At 40.4% G+C, this 23,710-nt stretch overlaps 1 protein-coding gene across 2 annotated transcripts in view; it reads right to left on the bottom strand.

Annotated features, from left to right (window-relative positions):
- Nucleotides 1–23,710, bottom strand: part of Ccdc141 (coiled-coil domain containing 141) — a 172,184-nt gene that overhangs the window by 125,058 nt on the left and 23,416 nt on the right. For both annotated transcript variants that reach the window (XM_085834745.1, XM_029474525.2), the window contains exons 4-6: nt 8,325–8,516; nt 4,382–4,490; nt 301–554 (exon numbers count right to left, since the gene is read on the bottom strand). In XM_085834745.1, coding sequence (XP_085690871.1) covers nt 301–554; nt 4,382–4,490; nt 8,325–8,516 — 555 coding nt within the window. The remainder of the gene's footprint in view (nt 1–300; nt 555–4,381; nt 4,491–8,324; nt 8,517–23,710) is intronic.

Here is a 23,710-nt window from a genome sequence, read left to right as displayed (position 1 = left end):
CCCAAAGCAATGATCTGGAGGGGAGACTGCAAATACAATGATGGGATACATATTTTCAAATGTTCACCTAGGCATTCTTCCATTTGCAGTGTTAACACGAAAAGGAAAGGGAGATGGGAATCTTCATTTTCATATGCTTACTTACTTGGGAAAGAAAGCTACATAGTAGCTAAGAGAAAATGCTTTGGGGCTAGCCATTGCCATATTCAACCATGGCAATTATGATACCATTTCATCACCAGGCCATACAATAACCAACTGGCCAAGACCGAGACTTCACCTGATGTCCACTTATGTTACCTGGTTTTCTTGTTGGTCCCACAGACACAGTTGCAGAACCTGAGACAATTCCTGCCGCTGCTGCTGCAAGTACTTGTCGAGCTGCCTTCTCCTGTCTTGCAGAAGTTCAAGGAGGCTGTCAATCTTCAGACAGCTGCTCTGAGCTCCCTGGATCAGCTCAGAATTCATAGTAGATCCTTCACACTTGAATTTTTCTATGAAGTCAGTCAGTTGTTGACTTTTGTTTAAAAGGACTAGCGATCTTTCTAAGAGTTCTAGAAGGAAATTAGGAAGAAATGTAGTAAGGAACCTCTGTGCAGTTTGTGCATTCTTCACTATATGTATATAACATACTAATGATATGCGGCATTGCAAAGAATTTAAATGTATAAACATGTTAAATGCTTTGCAATTTCTGGTTTTTTTTTTTTTAATCCCGTGTGATCAAACACATGTTCCTGTCAAATGGATCACCAGTTAACAACGTCTATTGTATTGTATACTATAGAATGGGGGGTTAAATCCTAAGAACTGAAGAATCACCTGGGGGAGAGAGCATTGAGGGGTAGGCAGGATTGAGACCAGTGCTTTGAAAATCTACACATCAGCATCAATTGGAGAAACATCCTAGAGTATGTCCACTATTTACAAGCCAGGGGTAGGAATTCTCTGACCCATGCCTTCCCTTATCTTACCATCCATCGATTCTATTTTATACTCTCATCCCACTTTGCATACGTCTGCTTCTCTTCATCTCATGATGCAAAGTGTTGCCTGCTGCCTGGATTTGTGCAACCCTCTCTTGACTGCATCCTCTCTCTAACCCACTCCCCCATTCTTCACACTTAACCCACAGAGATCTTTTTATACATGCTTTGTGTTTGGTAAGCGGTATTTCTATCAACCCTTCCTGAAGGGAGGAGGAAGGCTCCTGAGACTCAGGAAACTGAAATACTTATGAGGTTCAGGAACTTCACTAAACTTACAAGACCCAAGAGCTCTAAAGTTATAAGATCCACAACATTCCCAGGGGTGGGGGAGGCTTACATGAGCTGTAAATATTTATTAGGAAAGAGTCTTTTCAGTAAATTGGTCTGCAAATTCAGCAGGAAGCTTCGGGAACACAGCTTTTACAAGTCATCACCCTGGTGAGGTGGCTCCCCTTGACACGCTGCTGGTTCTGAGTCAGCCATGCTCCCATAAGTTAGCCCAGCAGACTTATCATTTCACCAAGGTCAATGTATGAATGGTTTTTTTTAGCCTATCTTTCGTGCCCTGTCTAAGATAAACAGGCATTTGTCCGGGGAGACATATATAGACTTTCTCTCTCTCCCTCTTTCTCCTTCTCCATCTTCTTCTACCTATTTCTATCTCCATCCTCCATTCCTCTCTTCCCTTTTTATGCCAACCTCCAACTTTTCCTCTCTTCCTCTTTCAACTACAGCTTTAGTGCCTTAAAGTGGAAGGCCATATCCCTTAAAGTAGATTATTACATCTGGCACAACCTAACTTCTAGCTTCCTTTTCCAAAAGGCTCCATCTCGCCTCTGTAAATTCTTCACACATTTCTACTTCCCCCTACCTCTATATTCTCCCCTATTTCCTCTGTCAAGAATGCCATTCACCTCAACTCCCTTCCTCTCCACCTCTCTTCTATGCATATTCAGGCCTGACAGTTGTCAGTTCCTCAAAGGATAAACTGAAACAAATACTCCTATTAACCGTTTCCATAGCACAACATTACTTTTATTCATAGCTCTTGTCTTGGCGGCAAGATTATATATGGCTATTCAGCTTATAACTGCCCTTGCCCCTGCCCTAGTGCACTATGATGACAGGACCATGGGTTCGTCACCAAGAACTGTTTCAGAAACATTCTTCTAGGTCATTAAATTCAAAACAGAAGATGGGAAACTAATCAGGAAACCATTTTCTAGAAAAAGACTAGAAAGGCAATGTTAGCTCAAAAGGAGAAAAGATGGGTGAGGCCACGTTAGTCTTCTGTAATCTAAAGCATTGTACCCTGGTGGAACATTTTCGAACAATCCAAAAGGCAGAAACATCAACCCAGTCATCCTGTTCTGACCTACGCAATGGAGTACAGCGGTCACACAAGTGAAGCTAAATGAAGTAAAGGGACAGTTGGAGGTAGGTGTCACCATAGCTCCCAGTTATATTTTATCATCAGGATAATACACTTTTATACAACTCAACTGCTCAATAACTCAGAAATTTATTAGAACTGCTAACTCACACTTTATTCCCGTAAATTTAATGATGATGATAGATACAAAGCCCTTGCCTAGCAATCAGAAATTTTATGCATTAATGTGCACTTCAAATTATATCATCTTAATCACATCCCACTGAACCGGCTGATTAGTCTAAATCCCATCTTATAAAAACAAAGCTCTTGAAGCCACCATTGGGCATTATTCATTAGGACCGAATTCTTTTGATCACTGCCCCCTACAATCTTTCAAATATCACACAGAGAGGCTTAAAAATATCCCAAAATTCATGCCACCAAAGACAAAGCATGCTTCCTGTGTTCAGCTAGCATTTCATCTATCTTGTCAACCCACGATGCGGCTCAGTAGACTCTCAAAGATTACACTGAAAAGGAAGGCCTGGTTCCATTGCCAGCTGAATACCAGGACATCATAGCCTCAGGCTTCCAAATAAAAACAGGGTGCATCTGATTCAGCTGGCTCCCTTGTGTACAGACCCTGTTAAACCTGGAGATGCTAGCAAATGTAGAAAAAGGAATATTAAATTGTCTCCTCTTCCAGCAGCAAATGTTTACTGGAAAGTCCCTACTTCCATGGGGTAACATTACTTCGCTTCCATGAGTAAAGTTGTTGTGTGATAATCACATTGGCTGGGTGAGATTGACTTGAGACCATAGAACCCATCTTGGTCACTGGATCTGAGTCTCTTCCAGCCTCCTACCAGGAATGTTAAGTGATTCAGCTTAGCCTCAGGGGACCCAGTGAGATAACTGCTGCTTGTGTCAAAACAGCCAGCTGATGCTTTAGTGCTGAGTCTACTGTTACTGTTTATATCTCACAGTGACAGGTGTGACAGAGAAATCACCAGAAAAACACATCTATGCATTTGGCAGGCTGCCATAAAAATTTACACTGGAAAGACAGAGTTATTAATCACCTTATTTTGAAAAATTTGTAGCAAGCAATTAATAATGAAGAACTATTTTATAGAGTGTTGGAGAGTTATAGAGTGTATGTGTATGTGCATGTGTGTGTGCACATGTGTGCATGTGTGAGTGCATTGTGTCTTTAAAAATTCACTTTATTGCTTTGCTCCTTTTCCATCATTGCCAAACGTTTTGGAGATCAAATCCAGTTAAAAGTGACAAATATCAACTACATGGAGTCTTTGTAAAAGTCAAAATAAAATGAAACAAACACTAACAATATAAAAATTTGTGATAAATCTATGACGGTCTTTCCCTCAGGCCCAGTAACAGATTATAAAATACATTTCAAAGCAGGAAAAAAACTTTCCCCCAACCATTTATCTGCATGACTTTCATAGGTGACACCTCCTCTATCAGTCCTGGCCAGCCCCAGATTCTTGTGGCGAAGACCTGACATATAAACTATGCTTCAACAATAAAATCATTACTACTAGATACTCTGAGAGACTTGAAAATACTCTGCCTAATGTTTTCTTGAATTTTCATCCTCATTCTTTTTTATTGAAATGATGAAAGGGGAATTATTCTTATGGTTGATGTTTATCTACCCTTCGATGGAACATTTAAGAGATGCAGCACCTTGACAGATGCTGGGGATGGAGGGCCACATCAGCCTCTGTCCTTATGGCTGAAGCTCTAGAACACCCAGGGAAGAACTTTCCACAGGCCCTCTCTACCTTCCCTGGGGTCACCTCTCACTAACGCTTTCTTTCAGAAGGTAGCCAAAAGCAAAGTTCTGTTTATCCTTTCTTGAAGCAACCTAAAGTATCACAGTAGGAGAACTCCAAGCGCGGCCTCTCTATGAGAATCACATGTTAACATTGTTTTTTTTTTTTTAAATCTGCAAAAGCTAATATGAAAGGAGGAAACCCCTATTCCTTGCCTTTGGCATGTCGGTCATGAAGCAGAAGAAGTGACTGTAAGGCTTCGGCGCTCTCAAACTCATGAGGATTCTGCAGAAAAGCTTCAGCTTGGTCTATTTTTATAGCGAACTATGAGAAAACACAAGGAAAGGCATGAGCATGATTTTTAAAACCAACAGAATACTTTATTATACTTACAGATTTTTCTCATACACTAATGACCTTGCTGACTCAATATGAGAGAGAAGGGGGGTATAGGGAGGGAGGAAGGGAGAGGAGAGGAGGGGAGGGGGAAGGGCTGTGTGAAGATGCATGCTAGTGTGCTCTAATCTAGGATATTGTGCGTGTGTTTACATGGACTGAATTTGCAGAATGTCATTGTTTCTCCTCCATTTTTTTCTTTTGTAACCAGAAATACATTATATATGCTAAAATAAACCACCTCCAAATATCTTGTAAGTTTTTCAGCTAAAATTATCTTACATAGATATTATATAGGGAAGAGCTTATACAGGGAAGGTTATATAGAAAAGTTTGTATCTTCCCTACAGCCATAAATTCAGTAACCATCAATATTCTAAAATAGTTCTCAAAAAATAGCCAGAAAACTTGCTGACAAAAATCAACAAAAAGTTGACTCACAAGTAATCTATAAAATCAAAGTAAATTAACTTGGGATCTCAGAGAAAATCTACTTAGCTATTGTGACTTTTTCCTCTGTGTGTTTAAGCTTATATATAAACTGTAAATGTTTCTAAATGACAGTCTAGTGTTCATGAAGAAAACACACATGCACATGAACACACACACACACACACAGACACACATGTAAAGGGGGAAGAGAAGGAGGTCTGAAACAAGTTAATCAATTTAAAACTAAATTAAATATAAAAATATGTAATAAACTTTAAACTAAAATAAATTAGTTAATTTGGTAAGAAGGAGTGAAACTGGGGATGGGAGAGAAGCAGCAAGCTTTAACCTTTGAAGCTGTAACTGGCAAACTCATTTGAAGTTGTGTCAACAGTACACAACTTATGCCTTATTTGGATAAATAGAATGAGACTGGCTAAATCTCAAGTAAAACCTGGAACATTTCTGCACTTCAAGGAGAGTGTATAACACACAAATGGTGACCAATATGATCAATTTCATTTGTTAAGATTTTTCTTAAGTAAATTTGGATGGAAAGTTACTTGGAGAGATAATCTTAAACATAAATTTTAGGTGAGGCAAAGTATAGTTAAATATTCTATTACTGTATTTACATGCAGTTAGTATGTTTTTACACTAAAGCTCAGTAGAGGTTATCATAATTCATAAAGAGCCTGGTAAAATGTCCTCCTTTAGATTTGGTTTAGAACAAAACAATGAAGACAAAGTATTCATGAGAAACACAAAGAAGCCTCCCACGGCACTAGACTTCCTGTTTTGCTTTCTTTAAAGTATTGCCTTTGAACTTGGTGATACTTAATATTTTATGAAACAAGCTGACTAAGAGGATGTATCATATTTTGATTACCACAACAGCTTGCAGAAAATGCAGTTCTAAGTGGTATGGAATGGCGAGAGGGCCTGGTGGGCCTGCCCCTTTGCAAAGCACCATTGTAAGAAAAGCTAATGGCCACTGGCCACTGTCACTCAGGTGTATTGTTCCCAGACATAGCAGTGTTTGAGATGACCCCCATCTGACAGTTAAGCTTGTAAGTCAGACATCCTATAATAGCCACCACAGCCCATCATAACCTCTCTTACAATTCTGAAGAACTCTGCTGTGGTTATACTTACAGGGGACCACAGGCACATGAACTTCGCATCTCTCATTCGCCCAGTTTCTATAACTGATTTTTAAAGACATTATTCCAAGAGAATCTTCCAAAGAGGAACCCCTGAGGCTATTTGTTGTCTTCCAGTAGGACATTACGGAGAGCTTATGGCCATGGTATAGTTTATATCTCTATGCCAGATTCTTTACTCGAGATTGTTAAATCGGAAACAATGGTCTAAAAATTCCTTGATCTCCTATTAACTCTCATCTTGTGGATTTTTCCATCTCTTTCTGAAGCTTGTCCGGAATAGGAATGACAACGGGAACTCAAACAAGAGTTAAAATTAATTTCAATCACCTCTTTTGATCATTGGTGAAAACTGCTTTGCCACAGAGAAGCTGCACGCAGATTATATAGGACTCTGCCCTCCACTTAGTATGAGCAGTTTATAGAATGGGAAGCCAGATAATACAGACATATTTAGTTAGTTCCCTAGACCCAATAAAAGTTCACTTGAGTGGATGGATAATAGTGCCCAGTTGATCTGGCTCGATTTAGTGTTTCCTTCTACTCCTTACAATATCTGGAAGTTATCTTCCACATCACAGAGAAAATTAGCTATCATTAACGCTAAACCGCAGCGAGAAACAAATATTGAGCCTGATGTTAGGAAAAGATAATTTGCTGTTCTCAAGAGTGCTGAGCTTCAAAGACGGTGACATTTATTCCCCTCCCACTAAGATGGAATGAATCGGCTAGGGCTGTAATTTGGCTTCTGTGGGTATACTTCAGCTGGCTTATTTCTTCTTTCAAGAAAGGAGATCATCTATTGAATTTCCCCTGAAGATGGTCTATAAAATGAGCAGAGCGTTGGCCTGGAGCTGTGGTGTGTGAATCCTAAAAGCTACAGTAAGGGGTTTGTTCCTCTTCGAAATCAGTTCATGGAGCATGAGATCGTCCACCTCAAGTTTTATGTTCTGTGACTAATTTCCTTACCTTTGTAATTCCGGACTTAACTCCTGAGTTTCCCTCCTAAGAACATCTTGATTTTCAGTTAGTGTTTAATCGTACCGAGGTAGCAGCTGCATATCAGCAGGAGCCTGCCGCCACTGACAGGGGTGTTAAAAATGTGAAATTTCCAATAATTGTCTTGCACAAAATACATATCTTAAGGGGGGGGAGTCTCACATTTTTAATTGATAACCTCCACAAAGAAAAATGTAACACACACACACACACACGAAAGATTACAGAGGGGTTCAGTGGCCATTCATCAATGTTGGAACACAGTTCAGGAATAAAGTTGTATGAGGAGAATTCTGAGTGCTTCTGAGAAAACAAGAGTCTTGTGGCCTCAGTTTCTTCAAAACACAGAACTGTTCTTAGAATGTGTTTTCGAGCTCCTGCCAGGTGTAGCAGGATTTACTTCGGCGGTTGTTATTCATGTGCCTCTGAAAACCATGTCTTCACAGTGTGCAGCTCGTCCTTGTCATTAGATACCTTGCACAAGTGATGCCTCTTAACCTAACCTCCCACATATAACTTGTCAGGTGCTCTGAGTCAGGTTGGCTATTGCATGAGATTTAGTCCACCTGCTTTTTTACGGCCTGCTCCCCCAGGTTCACGCAGCCAACTAGAGTCATAAACAATTGGAAGTTTGGGGCCTTTTTCTTCCTTTCCTTGTATTTTAATGGGCTTAAACTATAGAACAGCACTCAGATTCCTCAGGAAAATCCTCTAAGATGCTGTATTTACAAATCAAACGTTCTATGGAATATTGTGTAATTCTTTTTATCCTCTGACTTTTAGCCAATAAAATTCCCCACATGAGCATTCCCCAATAATTGTATAGTGAGAGCAATTAGATTCTAGTCTATATTACTATCTTCTAAAGAAGGAACTAGATCAAAGTGACATATGTAAAAGTTCCGCATTTACTTAACTATCTATATGACTGATGGTCTATATTTAAAGCATTATTTTTATTTATACATTATATATTATACTATATATATACAATACATGCATGTGTATATTATACAATATATATACAATACAAAATGTATTGTATATATCTCCTTTATCCTGCCATTTTGAACATGTATACAACATTTGTTTTAGGACGTCAAACATTTTTGCGCATGCTAGTTGTCTGCACTGTTACAGAGTAGCAAGTGCTTTCAGAAACACGCACCTCCAAAGCACTTTGAAAGAACTCGGACGTCAGCCCAAGGAGCTCCCTTCTTCTTTCAAGCATGGAGACCAGGGTTGCCCATGCCTCACCCAGCGTCTGGGCCATGGCGTCATACACCTGACTTTGAGCCTTGTTTGCTTCAGCTGTCCGGTCTGCTTCCCGTAAGAGTTCCCACACACGATCTTCCAAGGCCTAAGTCCAGGAAAACAGAAAATGGAAATCAGTTGCCATCCAGTGTAAAAATAAAGGACCACGTTTTAAGCACAGATACCTGACACTGTATGTGATCCAGGAAGGTCTAGTAGATAATTGATAATTTAGAAATACAAATCATATTTGATGAGAAGGGTCGTTATTCCCTCCTGCTTCCAAGTTTCTGTCCTTCTACCTGCAAACTCTATAAATCTTATTTTTTTTTCCTGATCTTTAAATCCTTCTGAAAATCTTCACCAAAACTTGATTCAACAACTTCCTCACACTCAGAATACCTGGATCTCCTTATTCCGTCTTTTCCAGGTCTACCACGAACTGGCCAACTCAGAGCAGCCGCTCACAGGAGACAACCTTCCGTTCCCGCCTCTTCTTTCCCAGCTCCCTTCCATCCCATTCCTAGTCAGTTGCATAGCCTACTTCCTCTGAAGCCTGTCCTTCCCTGCTTCCACCTCAGGCCTCGGTTTTCCCCCTTGTTTGTCCTCATGCTTCTGCTACAGATTAAATGCAGTCACAGCACAGCAAATCACACCTTGGGACATGATTTTACTTCTACTCTGGCGTTCTCTTCTCTACAGATAATCATCCGTAACTCTGCCCAGACTTCCCTCCCCTGTAGTCACATATCTCTCCTTATTCCACCCATGGCTTGCTTGCCCAAACAGTTTCCTCCCATTGGTCAAGACACTGGGGTTGTGATCTTCCCAGACCCTCAACTGTCTCTCTTGAATGAATTTCCGGCCTTAACCTTTAAAACTACTTTCAGGTAGATACCAACTACAACTGTTTCTTCTGATATACAAGTAACATACAGATATTCTTCATCTTACAACAGTGTTATACTAGTAACCAGAATCTGAGAGAACACCACTGCATATCATCAGTACTAAGCAGACAGTGAGCTATAATAAAAAATGAACACATAAACGTGGGAGAGAGAGAAATGGGAGGAGATATGGCCAAATACACTGAAATTATATATGACATTCCCAAGAATAATGTTAAAGGGAAAAATTTAAGATTTACTTCTATGTCCTTAAACATTGTAAAATCGAAAGTTCAGTGTCCACAAATAAAGTTCTATTGGAATGCAGCCATGATGATTTCTGAATTTATGGCTGTTTTCATGTCACAAAAGTAGAGTTTAGATAATTACAATTCAAAGGGTAAGATCATCAACAAAGCCTAAAATAGTCTCCATTTAACTCTTAAACAGAACAAAACATACTCTATGACCTTTAGCTGAAAAGAAATAGTAGGAAAATATTCTTTTAGTGCCAAATACAACATCACATGCAAGGCTATGATTTACTACTACTCTTATATTGTTAAACTCCAAATCTGGTTTCCATCTTTACTGTAAAGTGTTGGGTTGAGTTAATTCTAATAATCCCCTCTCCCTCTAACTCCTTGCTCCTTGTCTATAAATCTGAGAACTGCTCTTATTTTCACAAACTAAATTCTTATCAGTGGGTAGGTTTGGTGGGCCATCGGCATCCCAAGGCCCTTGATATCGCTGCTAACCTGTTCTCCAGAAGACTTGCACCAACCAATGACAATATATTTCAATTTGCTTCTTACTCACCCGCAGGGTCTACCAACTAACAGAATGGGGACTTTTGGTTTTGTGCAACACCTAGCACGTGCCACAGTGTGAAAGTCTCAGAACACATACAAAGGCCAGGCTGAGCTGTGGGACCATCCATGCAGCCTATCTCCATACTGTAGAGCAATCCAGTTTTTCAATCTGGAGAACTCGTGAACTCAGACAGAGGTTGTGGACCCTCAGTATAAGAAACCACTTGTCAGAAAGTCAGGCTTTGCTGCTCCACTGTAAAAGTGAAGCACAGATGCAAGTGGAAGCATTGAATCATAACAGCCTAGAGCATCTTATGATAAGCATCACAAAGGTGAAATTATCGTAGGACCCCGTGGATCTTCTGAGATTACATCTGTGGATTCTCAGGGATCTAGGAAGCACAGCTTGAGAACAATGGAGTAGAAGAATTATCACAAGAGGAGTGGGGTGGGGTGCTGACAACGTTAACAGGCATCATATTAGATGTTAAGGATCTTTGCCAAGAAACCATTCAGCCCTCCAGGCTTGTGGTCACTGTTGGAAAGTAAGAGGAGGTAGCTTCATAGAGTTGAACTGATTGGATAAAGACATCAGAAAGCCTCTGAGGAAATAGGAGAGACTGAAAGGAAAAAAAGAGCTAGGAAGAGACAGGACAGGTTAGAATTGGATGAAAGAAGGCTGAGAAAGATGGAGTAAAGGATGCAGTGAAGCTGGGAAGCACCACAGACACATTGCGAAGGTACATCTCATATCCACACAGCTTGATGATCTACTTCCTGAGGAATCACAACAGACAGGAAGTCTACTGCTACGTTAGTAAATGGTGAGATAATTTGATTGGTGTGTTCGTTCAGTATAGAAAATAGCATAAAGATCTTTTTTCCTCAGCACATAATACTACATGAAATAGCCCTGATATCTCCACCTTTCTATTTTAAAATTCATTATGAATTCATTTTTTTCCTTATGATGTGCAGAAAAAAATTTCATGTGAAAATTTTGAGATAATCATATTTCTCATGTATGAAGATAGTCTTTTTTTTTTTGAACAACAACAACAAAAATCACACAGACTTAGTTATCTCTCCAGAGACAGAGAACATTTTTCCTTTGGTCACAGTGAGAAGCAATAATATGTCAAACCTCCTTTTGATTTATGGCAGGCATTCGACATAACACAATGACTCAGAGTTAGACTTTGGGCTAGGAATGTAGCTAAGTGGTAGAGCATACACAAGATTTTAAGTTTGATTCCCAGTGCTACAAAGCAGCACCAAGGCCCACAGGCTGACTCTGCCACTTAGTAACCCTGAACATTTTATAAACCAGCTTTTCTCAGCATGTCTCAACCTCAGACAAAAAATATTGATCTTATAAAGTTATGAAGACTAAATGAGTGATCTATGTGAGTCCCTATGGTAGCACCTGACAGATATTAACAGTCAACAGATGTCAGATGGTGTTTTAATTTCCTCTATATTCATATATACTTTCTCATTAATATTAATTATTAGTATTATTCACTTATAAAACCACTGAATGGAAGACATACTGTGATCTAGTAAGGACGAATTAAATACTACTATACTCAAATAGGAAACAAAAGGCTACTTATGATCTGAAGGGCTGATAATGAATACCCATAAGTGATTTCAGAAATGATATACATAAGACAATTGAATATATAAGACAATTTACTTTGAGTCTAAACATCAATGATTGACTTTTTTAAAATGTGCACCAAAATACATTTTTGAAATTTTTTTTCAAAATATGATTTAATCATCTACTTTGTTCTTTAATTTTTCACTAATTTTCTACAATAAGATGATTATTTTTTGTATAAATACAAATGTATTCTCTATGGTGATCTGGTTATTTCATGTATGAAAATAATTCTATAACATATTTTCATATGAACAGTAAAACACTTATTATGTAAAAGTAAAATGTACAAATGTAGCCAAGGACAAGGAGTTGTGCAAAGTTTAAATCATCAGCTTTGGATTTCATGGTAATTCTAACAGTAGCATCAAATTTGGATGGCAAGTTTTGGAGATCTTTGTGTGGGAATACAGAATGCATTTGGGACATGTGGGTCACCTGGATTAGGGTGACATGCACAAATTCCTTTTTATCAATCTCTAGGGCCTCCCTTACCAATGAAGATGGACAGGGAAAAGCAGATGCATGCTGTAATTATTTCTGACACAAATTTCTCAATTTTTGCAACCATCTTTTGCCAGTTCTTCTCAATGCCAGCAATCTCCCTAGTAAGTCTGTTTAGCATCCCACCATACCCTGTGTGTAAATGAGCACATTGAGACATGCTAGCCCTTTGCTTATAGGTGAATCTCTGTGTTTGAGTTAATAGGTGTTCCAGCTTACTGTCTCTCTGACTCTAGCTCTACTGCCAAGTCTATTTGTTATCAATCAAAACATGTCAGGGGCAGGATGAGGATGCCATCTGAATTTGCTATTTTTGGAATAGCAAAAAAAAATTATAATAATCTATGGATAGTGATTTTCTGGAGTTTCTTGCAACCACATCTTATATTTTCTGTCAAGTGATTCAAAACACCTCCTAAGTAGAGAAAATGATCTAAGAACACAGACACAAATAAAACCCCTCCTGCCCTTAAAACCCTTTTTGACTTGAGAGTTTTCAAATTCTCAGACTAATTTGGGATCTTAGAAATGTTCTATTCAAACATAGTTGGAAATGTCTGTGGTCTTCTCACCCACATACGATTAACCAATGGTGATTACATTATTCTTTTTTAAAAGTAAATGGATTTAATCTATTTCCATAAGGGCTTATCCACAGGTGATCTTGTGAACATAACTTGAACAATCATTTCAGTGAATATAAGAAGGATAGAGAAATCTCAATGCAGCAAATTAATATTATTAAATGACCAAAAAAAAAAAAAACAATTCAGGAATAAAAGACAGAGCAAGCTAAACCCCAAATAGGATATGTCAGGGGTCTGCATTTGTAGTCTACTCATGTAAAAATAACAAAAAAGTAATGGGGCAATGAAAATACTTATTGCACGCACAGTAAAGAGCCTCTGTCACTGTAAGTAACAAATAACAGTCCAAGCAGTGAGGGGGTTTGTGTTTCACCACCCCAGCCTCCTTCAAGTCTGTGTATATTCCCTAACACGGCAGAAGCCGGCTCTCACCAGTCAGGAGGGAGAAGCCACATTGGATGGCTCTCCAGGCATAGGCTAGCCCATACAGCCATTCCTGAAACCTCCCTCTTAGGCTGTGAGCTGGAGAGAGGGACCTGGACCTGAAATAATGCTCATACCTCCTCCCCTCCCCCTCCTCTAAAAATATCTTACCTGGAATTTCCCACAGAGCTCCTTGAACATAGGTCAATTGTTCAACAGAGATAATATTGCTTAATATATTACAAATAGGAATTTGTTGTTCACATCTTCTAGAGAGAGAGGGAAGGAGGGCGGTGAAGTAAATAAGCTAAATTAACATTCTGTGGGGGGTTTTGTTCAACGGTCTCTCATTGCTGAATAAAACATTGATAGATGGGAAACAAAATTTCATTTGAAAGTATCCAAAGAGTGTTTCAATACATCACTGCAGAAGACACTGTCAGGGAGGGGTGTCAGCAGCCACCCACAATTTTGACTTGGTGGCTTCTATAGTCTTGTCTAATTCTGTGGCTCATAGCCACAGATCCATTCATTTAGAGTCCTTGCTTGCTGGGTACATTTGCAAGGCACAAAGACCAGAGGAATCTACCTTTGTACGTGGAATATTTCCCACAAGGAAAGTTAAAGTTAGATCTTATGTTAGTTAGATCTATAATATCCATTATTTTACTAAAAGGCCAGACAACAGCCATTGTTCATACTATTGGAGAAATGCATTTTTCCTCATGCTTGAGGCCTATTCAGGCAATTATTTACTTTGCCTTTGATTTTTTTTCTTCCTTCCTTAGACATACAAACGTGACTGGGGAATCAAACCATTATAGAAAGGGTGCTCTACTTATCTTCTCTTCTCCCTCTGTCTTTGTCAGGGTTTCTATTCCTGCACAAACATCATGACCAAGAAGCAAGTTGGGGAGGAAGGGGTTTATTCAGCTTACACTTCCATACTGCTGTTCATCACCAAGGAAGTCAGGACTGGAACTCAGGCAGGTCAGGAAGCAGGAGCTGATGCAAAGGCCATGGAGGGATGTTCTTTACTGGCTTGCTTCCTCTGGCTTGCTCAGCCTGCTCTCTTATAGAACCCCAGGACTACCAGCCCAAAGATGGTCCCACCCACAAGGGGCCTTTCCCTCTTGATCACTAATTGAGTAAATGCCTTACAGTTGGATCTCATGGAGGCATTTCCCCAACTGAAGCTCCTTTCTTTGTGATAACTCCAGCCTGTGTCAAGTTGACACAAAACTAGCCAGTACACCCTCCTTCCTCGTTCCCCCTCTTCCTCTTTCTCCTCTCTCCCTGCCCCCCATCATTTGTTTTGACAAAAAAAAATCCTTTTCTTCCCTGTCAACAGAACGGAACCCTCTTGTATGTGAAGAGCACAGGAGAGATGATGAAGGCCACCCCTCACCTTCGCCCATTGGCAGGAGGAGCCAATGGCATTGGCCTAGCGTCTACAACTTGCTGACTGAGCTACATGTAAGTCAACTGGCTCATGGATTAAAACATAATTGAGTCAGAAAGTCTAATTCCACAGAGCCTTTTCTGCCAAGGTTATTTGCAACAGTCAGTTCACATGCCACTGAATTGACATGGTGACCGTCCTACTAGCCATGAGCAGAGCTTATCTGGAAGTCAGAGATGTAGAGCCCTGACAACAGCACACATCCACAGTGTCTATATAAGACTTGTACTTTAAGATATTTGAGGATCAAAACAAAGCAAAAGCAAGCAAGTTTAAGGGGAAAAAAAAAACCCTGATTTTAAAAAGTCTAACAAGAATCTTGCTTTGACACCTCTAATGAGATATGAACTAAGGATATGCAATTGTACCATCTCTTCTTCTGCCAACTCAAAAAGAGAAAATATTTTAAGTCATTTATTTCCAAACATATTTAAGGCAAATATCATGAAATAAATGTCAGGTTGAGCCTGCAGTGATTGTACTTATCTTCGTTGTTTAATTCAGGGCTGGTTAACTGCAATCGCTATCTGTGCCTGCTGTCACTTAGATTATCTGTCCTAGCCACACAGCAGTGATAAATGACAAAGAGGCGTACCAGGGAATATGTTTCCTGAATTTAAGCTATAAGCTCTGAGCATGTCAGTGCTACAGGATGACTAATGCCATCCTCTGTATTCTTTTATCGTCTTTAGGCAGATATTCCCACACAGTGGCCAGGCCCCAAATCAAACTCTCAAGTTAACAGACCTGCTTAAGTCTGAGCAAACAGTTGAGGTGTTTGTTGTAGGCTGTCTGTATAACATTTGAGGTGTAGGCTGTCTGTATAACACTTTAACATGTCAGCATATCTAGACTGCTTGGATAACCCAAAGCACACAACTACACTGTTGTTTATCTCATTTGCTAACATCGGAGTGAAGCAATGCCTATTCCATTCAGCTGTCAAACCTCTTTACTGCCATCCCTCCAGCATGTACCTCACATTTTGCAGCTTCCCAAGGGCACAAGTGACCTATGACACTACATCTTGAACATCATAGGCTGACATGATAAACGTGTTCATAGTATTTGGGTTTGTTGACTATTTCTGAGTCCTCTGTCTGGGTCTCTACTGCTGAGCCCTTCCTGTTCTAATTCTACAGCTCTGTGTTCTCCAAATCAGGCAGTAACTAGGTGTACCCACACCCCTATGAGAGAGATTCTAGAAAAGGAAGATTCCCAGGTCCCAGATTTTCGAAGATCACAACTGGGAATCCCAGCTGGGTCAACATCCTCCTTTGACTATGACTGATGGCTATGTGCTGGAGGCATCATCTATTTACTGACTCTTCTGGAGACAGAACATAGGGCTGGACAGGAGGGGTAACCATGAGTATTCTCAAATGCAGTTGATTAACTTCAACAATAATGAAACCCTCTTATATCACTAGCAGACAAGATGTTGAATGAACCCAACACAAAGAAATGATAGCAGCTTGAGTGGTTGAAGCATCAGTTGCACTAATCTGATTATTGTGCACTATAATACGGATGCAAGTGCTACCTGTGCCCTGTGAATACACACAACGACCAGGTGTTAATTAAAAGTATGTACTTTAAAACTTCCTCTTGCAACCTTAGCAACCTTGATCTAGACTGCTAAAGAAGAAGACTTCTGTCTTAAAGATCTTCTTTTCTTTAGTTCTTGACATGACAAGTGGCACAATGTAAATGGGTGCCACTGAAATTGCAAACAAACAAAGAAATAAACAAAACAAAACAAAAATACCCCTATTACGAAAAGAGAAAGAAAATAGGACGCCAATTCATAAGTAAGCCATTAGGACATTTAAAAGTCCATGAGTTCCCAAAACTACATCTAGCTGCAGACCTATCATGGCGCCTGTAATTGTTTTATCTTGCTAGGTTTGGTTGATTGTTGCTCTTTGTTGGTTTCTTCTTCTTCTTCTTCTTCTTCTTCTTCTTCTTCTTCTTCTTCTTCTTCTTCTTCCTCTTCCTCTTCCTCTTCCTCTTCCTCTTCCTCTTCCTCTTCCTCTTCCTCCTCCTCCTCCTCCTCCTCCTCCTCCTCCTCCTCCTTCTCCTTCTTCTTTTTCCTAACGTGCTACATGAGGTCATCAATAAAGTTCTGGTGACAGAATGCAATGAGGTCACTCCCTTGCCTCACACGAGTCAGTGATTCTTCATCATCCACAAGATAAGCTGAGGAGGAACGTCCTTTCCTTGGCGCACCTAGGCTTCCTGCTAGGATCACAGCTTCCTCTCGCACAGCCCTAGCTACCTTCTCTACCTTAAGCTTTCTGCAGAGTGCTCAGTGGAAGCAAGGCCTGTCCTGTTCCCTCTGGGCACCATGTCAGACAGTAGAATCTTTCACCTTCAACAAATGGCTGCTGTGAATGATAAGCAGCCAAACAAAGAAAGATCAGGGTTTTGAAATTTATATTTTGAGAAGATAGGTCATTTCAGTTTCTTTCAGTTAATAATTCCTCAAAAGTGAATCTTTAAAATCAAAAATATGGGTTATGGAGATGACACAGTGGGTAAGATACCAAAGCCCTTGCAAACTTCTTAGACTTGTTTAAAGGCCTCTCCTTCTGTAGCTTGAAACTTACTTTTAAACTGTACATTCCTCTTCTAAACATAATATATGCAAATTCTCCTATTTTAGAGGCATGATAAGGAGAAGGAGTATATGGGGTAATATTAATAACTAGTAAATCTAGATGAAGACTTTCTACAGACTTGAAGTCACCATTGTGTACTGACAATTGCACTGATCAGATCTAACCCTGACCCTCTTGCAGGGTTACCCCTTTAACCACTAGAGAACCAGCAAGTGAGAGAAATTTCTTGGCATCTTTTGATCACTGGACAGGAATTGGCTTACTTCCTACTCCAATGTTTGTGAAATTTTATTCAGTGGAAACAGATGGAATTCTGACTCAAGCCAGAAGGAAAGGTCTAGCCTCATGGTGGAGGGTTAAATGTAGAATAGACAGGGCTTCCAAATCTGCTGATACCCCATCTTTCTAAAATGTACAAGGTGCTAGACATGGGTTAGTGGGTTAGTCCTTGGAAGCTCTGAGGGGTCTGATTAGTTGATATTGTTGCTCTTCCTATGGGGCTGCAATTCCCTTCAGCTCCTTCAGTTCTTCCCCTAACTCTTCCTTAGGCGTCCCTGGGCTCAGTCCATGGTTGGCTGTGAGTATCTGCATCTATCTTAGTCAGGTACTGGCAGAGTCTCTCGGAAGACAGTGTTCATGTCCGCAAGCATTTCTCAGCATCAGCAATACTGTTGGGGTTTGATGTCTGTGGATGGGATGGATCCCAAGGTGGGGCAGTCTCTAGATGGTCTTTCCTTTAGTCTCTGCTCCCTTTTTTGTCCCTGTGTTGCCTTTAGACAGGAGCAATTCTGGGTTAAAGATTTTGAGATGGGGGGGATGCCTCCATCCCTCAACTGAAAAGCTTCTGTAAGGCAGTGGACACTGTCAATAAGACAAACGGCAACCTACAGATTGGAAAAGGATCTTTACCAATTCTACATCCTATAGAGGGCTAATATCCAAAATATACAAAGAACTCAAGAAGTTAGACTCCAGAGAACAAAATAATCAATTAAAAAATGGGGTACAGAGCTAAACAAAGAGTTGTCAACTGAAGAATCTAGAATGGCAGAGAAGCACCTAAAGAAATGTTTAACATCCTTAGTCATCAAGGAAATGCATTCATTTTTTGTTGTGAGGTGGGAGTAGACGTATGTATGACATGGTGTCTTTAGAGATCAGAGTCCAACTTTTGGGAAAGAGTCGGTTCCCTTCTTCCATAAAGTAGGTTTCAGGAATTGAACTCAGGTCATTAGTCTCACTTGTAAAAGCCTTCCCCCACTGAGCCATCTCACGGATCCCGAGCTTTTAAATAACTATGACTGAAGTAGGCACCTATCAGTAGCCGGCTAGTGGAATTTCTCTCAGCTCTTTCTGGATTTGTATATGAATATTTGACTCTCCTAAACAAGTAAATCATTTCACTCTAGGTGCATCTTTTGGCTGTGATACATACATAGAGCTGTGAGAGAGCCAGAACACCCCACTGTAAACTAGAGACATCCAAGTACTTCTACTTCCTGATCGTGGAGTCCCTTGCAAGCATATCATCTCTGTGTGGTCAACTGCCCCTCTGTCCCTTGGGAGTTATGTACCCTGGATGACCCCTCTGCAGTCTCCTCGGTGACCCTCTCAGGCACTCATTCCTTATGCCTGCTTTACTAAACAAACCCTTTTTTCATTTTGCTGTCACCTTTAAGTCAACGAAAGCAGCACTCAGGTTACACAAAATATCATACAGAAAAATTGGGCACTGCCTCAGGTGACAACACTGACTCCCTTCTGCTTTCAAAGTCCAAAGAAAAAATAACAAATTCTGTCCTTACTTTGAAAAAGAAGCCACAACATATTCTCAGTTATGAAAAATCCATTCTCAGGTTGAAGAAGCCCCAGGGCAGCCACCAAATGAAATACTCAGATTAATTGACAGCAGCAGTAATATGTTTTTTTTTAAGCTAGTTGTTTCACAAAGCAAATGGGGTGTCCGGTTTACAGCATAAGCAGACTTTGTGTTGACAATGAGCTATGGTGCTTTTAAGACGAGCAATCCATGAAAAATGAGTTGCCTCAGGACTCGGTCAAGGCCAGCTTAATTTAAGTTTTCCTTTCCCACTTGGCTGGCCATTAAACTCAGGCAAAGTATCTTGGAATTGGATCAGAGAAAAAGACATTCTGGCCAACATCATAAAGCTTGTTATTTAAAGAGATGCTAAAAGGAACTAGTTTCCCTTTAGGTTGCAGAAGCATGGAAAACCAAGGCTATTCTGCACTCCTCAAAAAATGTCCTCTGTCTTTTTAAGTGTGGCTTCGAAATAGTCAGCTTTAAGTAGAGCATATTTTATGGTCATTGTACCACCTGAGCTGCCATACAGAGCACAAAAAAGATTACAGACTTTCTTTTCAGTGGAGCATTAAATGGTGCCCTGAATAGCAATTTACTAAAAGACCAAATAGATGTGGCACATCTTGCATATGTTAGCCTGACAGGATCGTCTACCTGGAACAGAAACAGGCAGTCCTTTTGTTTATAGAAATTCACCTGAGTTTTACCATGGGAGCTGAAAGTAATTAGTTTAGGACCTTTGGAGGTAAAGAATAATGAACATTTTTGGAACAGTAAGTAGTTAAGTGTAATTATTTTTGTCAATCTCTTGCATGTAGCGTTGAGGATCCACTGGCTCTGCTGTTCTTTTTAACTAGAACATTCCTCGGGTTTGTTGTTGCTTATCTAAAAACCTGTTTGCCTCCAGTCTTAATGTCAATCCTGCCCCTCCATGAGGCCCTCTACTCACATCAGCCAAGAGCAATTCCTCTTTCCTGTGGACACCTTTGTCTTTTCCCACCCTCCTGTCTATAAACTATATAAACACTTGTGAGTGTCCACCTTATGCTTTCTGTAGAGTGCTTAGTGAAAACAGGGTCTTTCTTGCTCACTTTGTGCTCCTCATCAGACAGTACAATCTTTCAACTTCAAGGAAACAGCAGCTGCAAGTGGTAAGCAGCAGAACTGAGAAAATCTGGATAGGGTACTTCAAATTTTTCCATTTAATAATTCCTTAAGAGTGAATCTTTACAATAAAGATGTGGGCTGAGGAGATGGCATAGTGGGTATCTTCAGCAAGCATGAAGACCTGAGTTCTAATCCCCAGCACCTATACACGGACAGCCTGTGCCTATAAATCCAACAGGAGGGTATGGAGGCAAGTGGATCTGGAGAGCTTATTGGCCAGCCAGCCTATAAAATATTCCAGCTTCTGCTTCATTGAAAGACCCTGCCTTGTGGCAATAAGGCAGAGAGCTGGAGAGAACACCCAGCATCCTGCTCTGGCCTTGCTATGTGCACACATGTACAATCTCACATGTGTGCATCACACACACCTCCTCCCATTCACACACACACATAAAGAAAGAGAAAACTGTAGGCTTAGCTTCTATTCAATTATAAGCACCCAAAACCCACGTCCTCCTTTGGCTTACCATAGCTCCAGGTTCAGAGCACTGCTTTGCCTATCATCACTACCATTTAGTGACTTAAAGATAAAATTGTACCCATCAAGCCCATCTGACATTATATAACAAAGGTCTCACTTAAGCCAAATGCTTAATATAAACCCCAATAAAATATTTAACGAATGTCTCAAATATTTCTACCTAAATATCCTGAACATTTGATGGATCACCTAGTGATTCCAGAAGTCAATAAAACTATGCTCATGGCTTACACTGCCAATAAGCAAAGCATCTTTTATCTTAACCAAAGAAAATGACCCAGCAGTCTTTTCTTCATATATGCAGAAGACTAGTGATGTGAGTAAAGCATCTATTCTAAAGGCCCATCAGCTCGGAGACATCACTGTTGCACACAGAGACTGCTGCTCAGCACTGAATATTTCTATTTTTTGTGAAAGTAATTCCACTTTAACCATAGACTCTTCACTTCATATAGAAAAGTATTTAGCAGCACACAGGAAAGCAAAGTTACTGATAAGCTATTATGTACCATTTTTTTTCTTTCTATCCTCTTTACACCTTGCCTCATATCAAAAGTAGAATGAATCTTCTCCAGTAGGAGATCATACTTTCATAATCAATATTGATTATAATGGACACTCAAATAGATCAGGACAGCTCTCGATTGCTTCACAGCAATGTAAGGATGATTTGAATAGGTCTGATATGAGAAATGGCTTCATATTGACTAGCAATGAAGACATTCTTCCTCTCCCACTTAGAATCCAGAGTTCCTTAAATGGCAACTCCAAGCTGCAAATGCCAGTAGACATTCTCGTTCTCTTCAACCATCCAAGAAGCTTAAAAGCTCAAAGCTGAAGGCATCACTTTTATATAGTTGAGTTGCTGAGTTCTGTATCATTCTGTGATGGTCTCACACATGTACTCTCAATTATACCCCAGCCCCTAAGAACCTGCACACTAGCATATGCCATGCTAGTCCAGGCTTAGGGCAGACTTTCAGGTTGGAAAACAAGAAGTCCTTATCTCTCTTTCCACAGCATCAAGTGCTCTGTCTCCATATGATGAGACCTCTTTGTCCAGCTTGTTCAGGAAGCTCTGGGACAGAACATGATAGAAAGACCACGACAAACTAGGTTGAATTCTCAGATGACAGAAGCTAAGAAGCCCCTTAATATCTCTGAGATTTGGTTCCCTCCCCTGGAAAAGACCCCTGATCATATTGCTCTTTATTGTGTAACCAAAATGATAGAATGTTCAAGAAAGCAGTCTCAGCATTGACTCTGGCTGCTGCTTCTGTACTCTTTCCTCCTGTTTCGCTGGTAAGACTTCAGCGGGTACTGCCTGGGCATGTACAGTGTTTGCTTATAGATCAAGGTTTCGCTGCTTTCTGGCGGCAGCTGCAGAAGCTTTAACTGTTGTAGAATAAATAAGCAAATGCATGGTGGTTCAGGGCAGTGAGGAAGAGCCTGAGAGTCATGACAAATTCTTCCCACATGCTGGCAGATATTAGCAATGCTACTACAGAGAAGGCTTAAATTTGAGGACTTTATTTCTTTAAACATATACATTACTATCTCCACTATTTTAAAAGGAAGCCAGCTTTGGTTTAAAAAAAAAAATGACTTGAAGGTCACAGTGTTCCCACCCTGCCACAGAAGAGATACTAAAGGGATGCATGCATCCTTCCCTTCCACTATCACAATTCTGAAACAAAAGACCCCAAGGAATTAAAAGTTCCCCACAGGTCTCATGCTCTGGGAAGAAGAATCAAAAGAAGGGATTCCACCGAGTTCAGGAGACAATAGAGGTTGGCTGGACAGCCATAAGTCAATGATGGGCAGGACCAATGGTCATCCAGGCTGCTCAGGTATGCGCACCTCTTACCCTTTGTTCAAACCTACATCTTACGCCAGTGTCCCCAGAAGATAGACATGGGGGGGGGGTCATTCAACCCCTTGAATCACTTCTTTTCCCAGTCTTTGGCCTGTTGTGGATAGCCCTGGGGCTAATTATATTTGTTGTTAATTCCGTTATCCTGTGAGTGGTGGTGAACAAGGAATGAGTCAGCACTCAGGAAATTTCCTGTAAACCTGCTTCCCTCCTTAATTTGTAAAATAAAGGAGAGCTGATGATTGGGCAGACAAAAGGGAAGGTGGAGCAGAAAGGAGTGGGAGAAGAAGGAGAAAATGGAAGAAGGAGAGAATGCAGAGGAGGAGGAAGAAGAAGAAAAGTGGAGCAGAAAAGCACATGGCCCAGAGAAACCCAAAGTTCTAAGGGGTCTCATAAGCTGTGGAAGATGGTAGTGTAGTGGTAGATCTGCCCAGTCTAGGCACAGCATGAATTCATATTAACTGAGTTGTATTTTCATTGCCAGGGCATATTTGGGTTGGAGATTTACCACAACAATGACCACATTGGCTATATCACCTTTCTCTGGCTTTGGCCATTACATATGTTTTTAGTTTGGGTATGGTGGATCGTGGCTGAGCCTAGCTTGTTGGTGCTGCCAGGGTGAACAAGCTTTTTCCCTAAAATTTCTGGTAACAAGGGAGGCAGAATAAGAGGAGAGTGGGGAAAAGGCAACAGGAGTGTGTGTTCCTCTACTCAGAGTCCGAGTCCTTTCTTGATAATCGGAAAGAATGACTCTGATAGTGAAATGTGTGGCTCAGAATGAGCCTGGACAGAAACCCAGGAGGAGGTAAAAACCGGGGGGGGGGGGGTGCGCGAACACCTCTCTAACTCACCCCAAATCACTCTGAGGCTGCTGATTACTAACTCTTACATATTATATAATCACTGAGCCTCAGGTTTTCACAGTTGGAAAATACGCATTAAGATTGTTTTCCTCTTAATACTGTTAAAATGAGATGTCACATGGTCAG

This window comes from Mus caroli, unplaced genomic scaffold (assembly GCF_978045245.1).
Source record: "Mus caroli unplaced genomic scaffold, Mus_caroli_1 scaffold_2, whole genome shotgun sequence".
NCBI classification, from domain to species: domain Eukaryota; kingdom Metazoa; phylum Chordata; class Mammalia; order Rodentia; family Muridae; genus Mus; species Mus caroli.
Note: the sequence above shows the minus strand (reverse complement) of the source record. Positions and strands in the feature narration are given on the sequence as shown.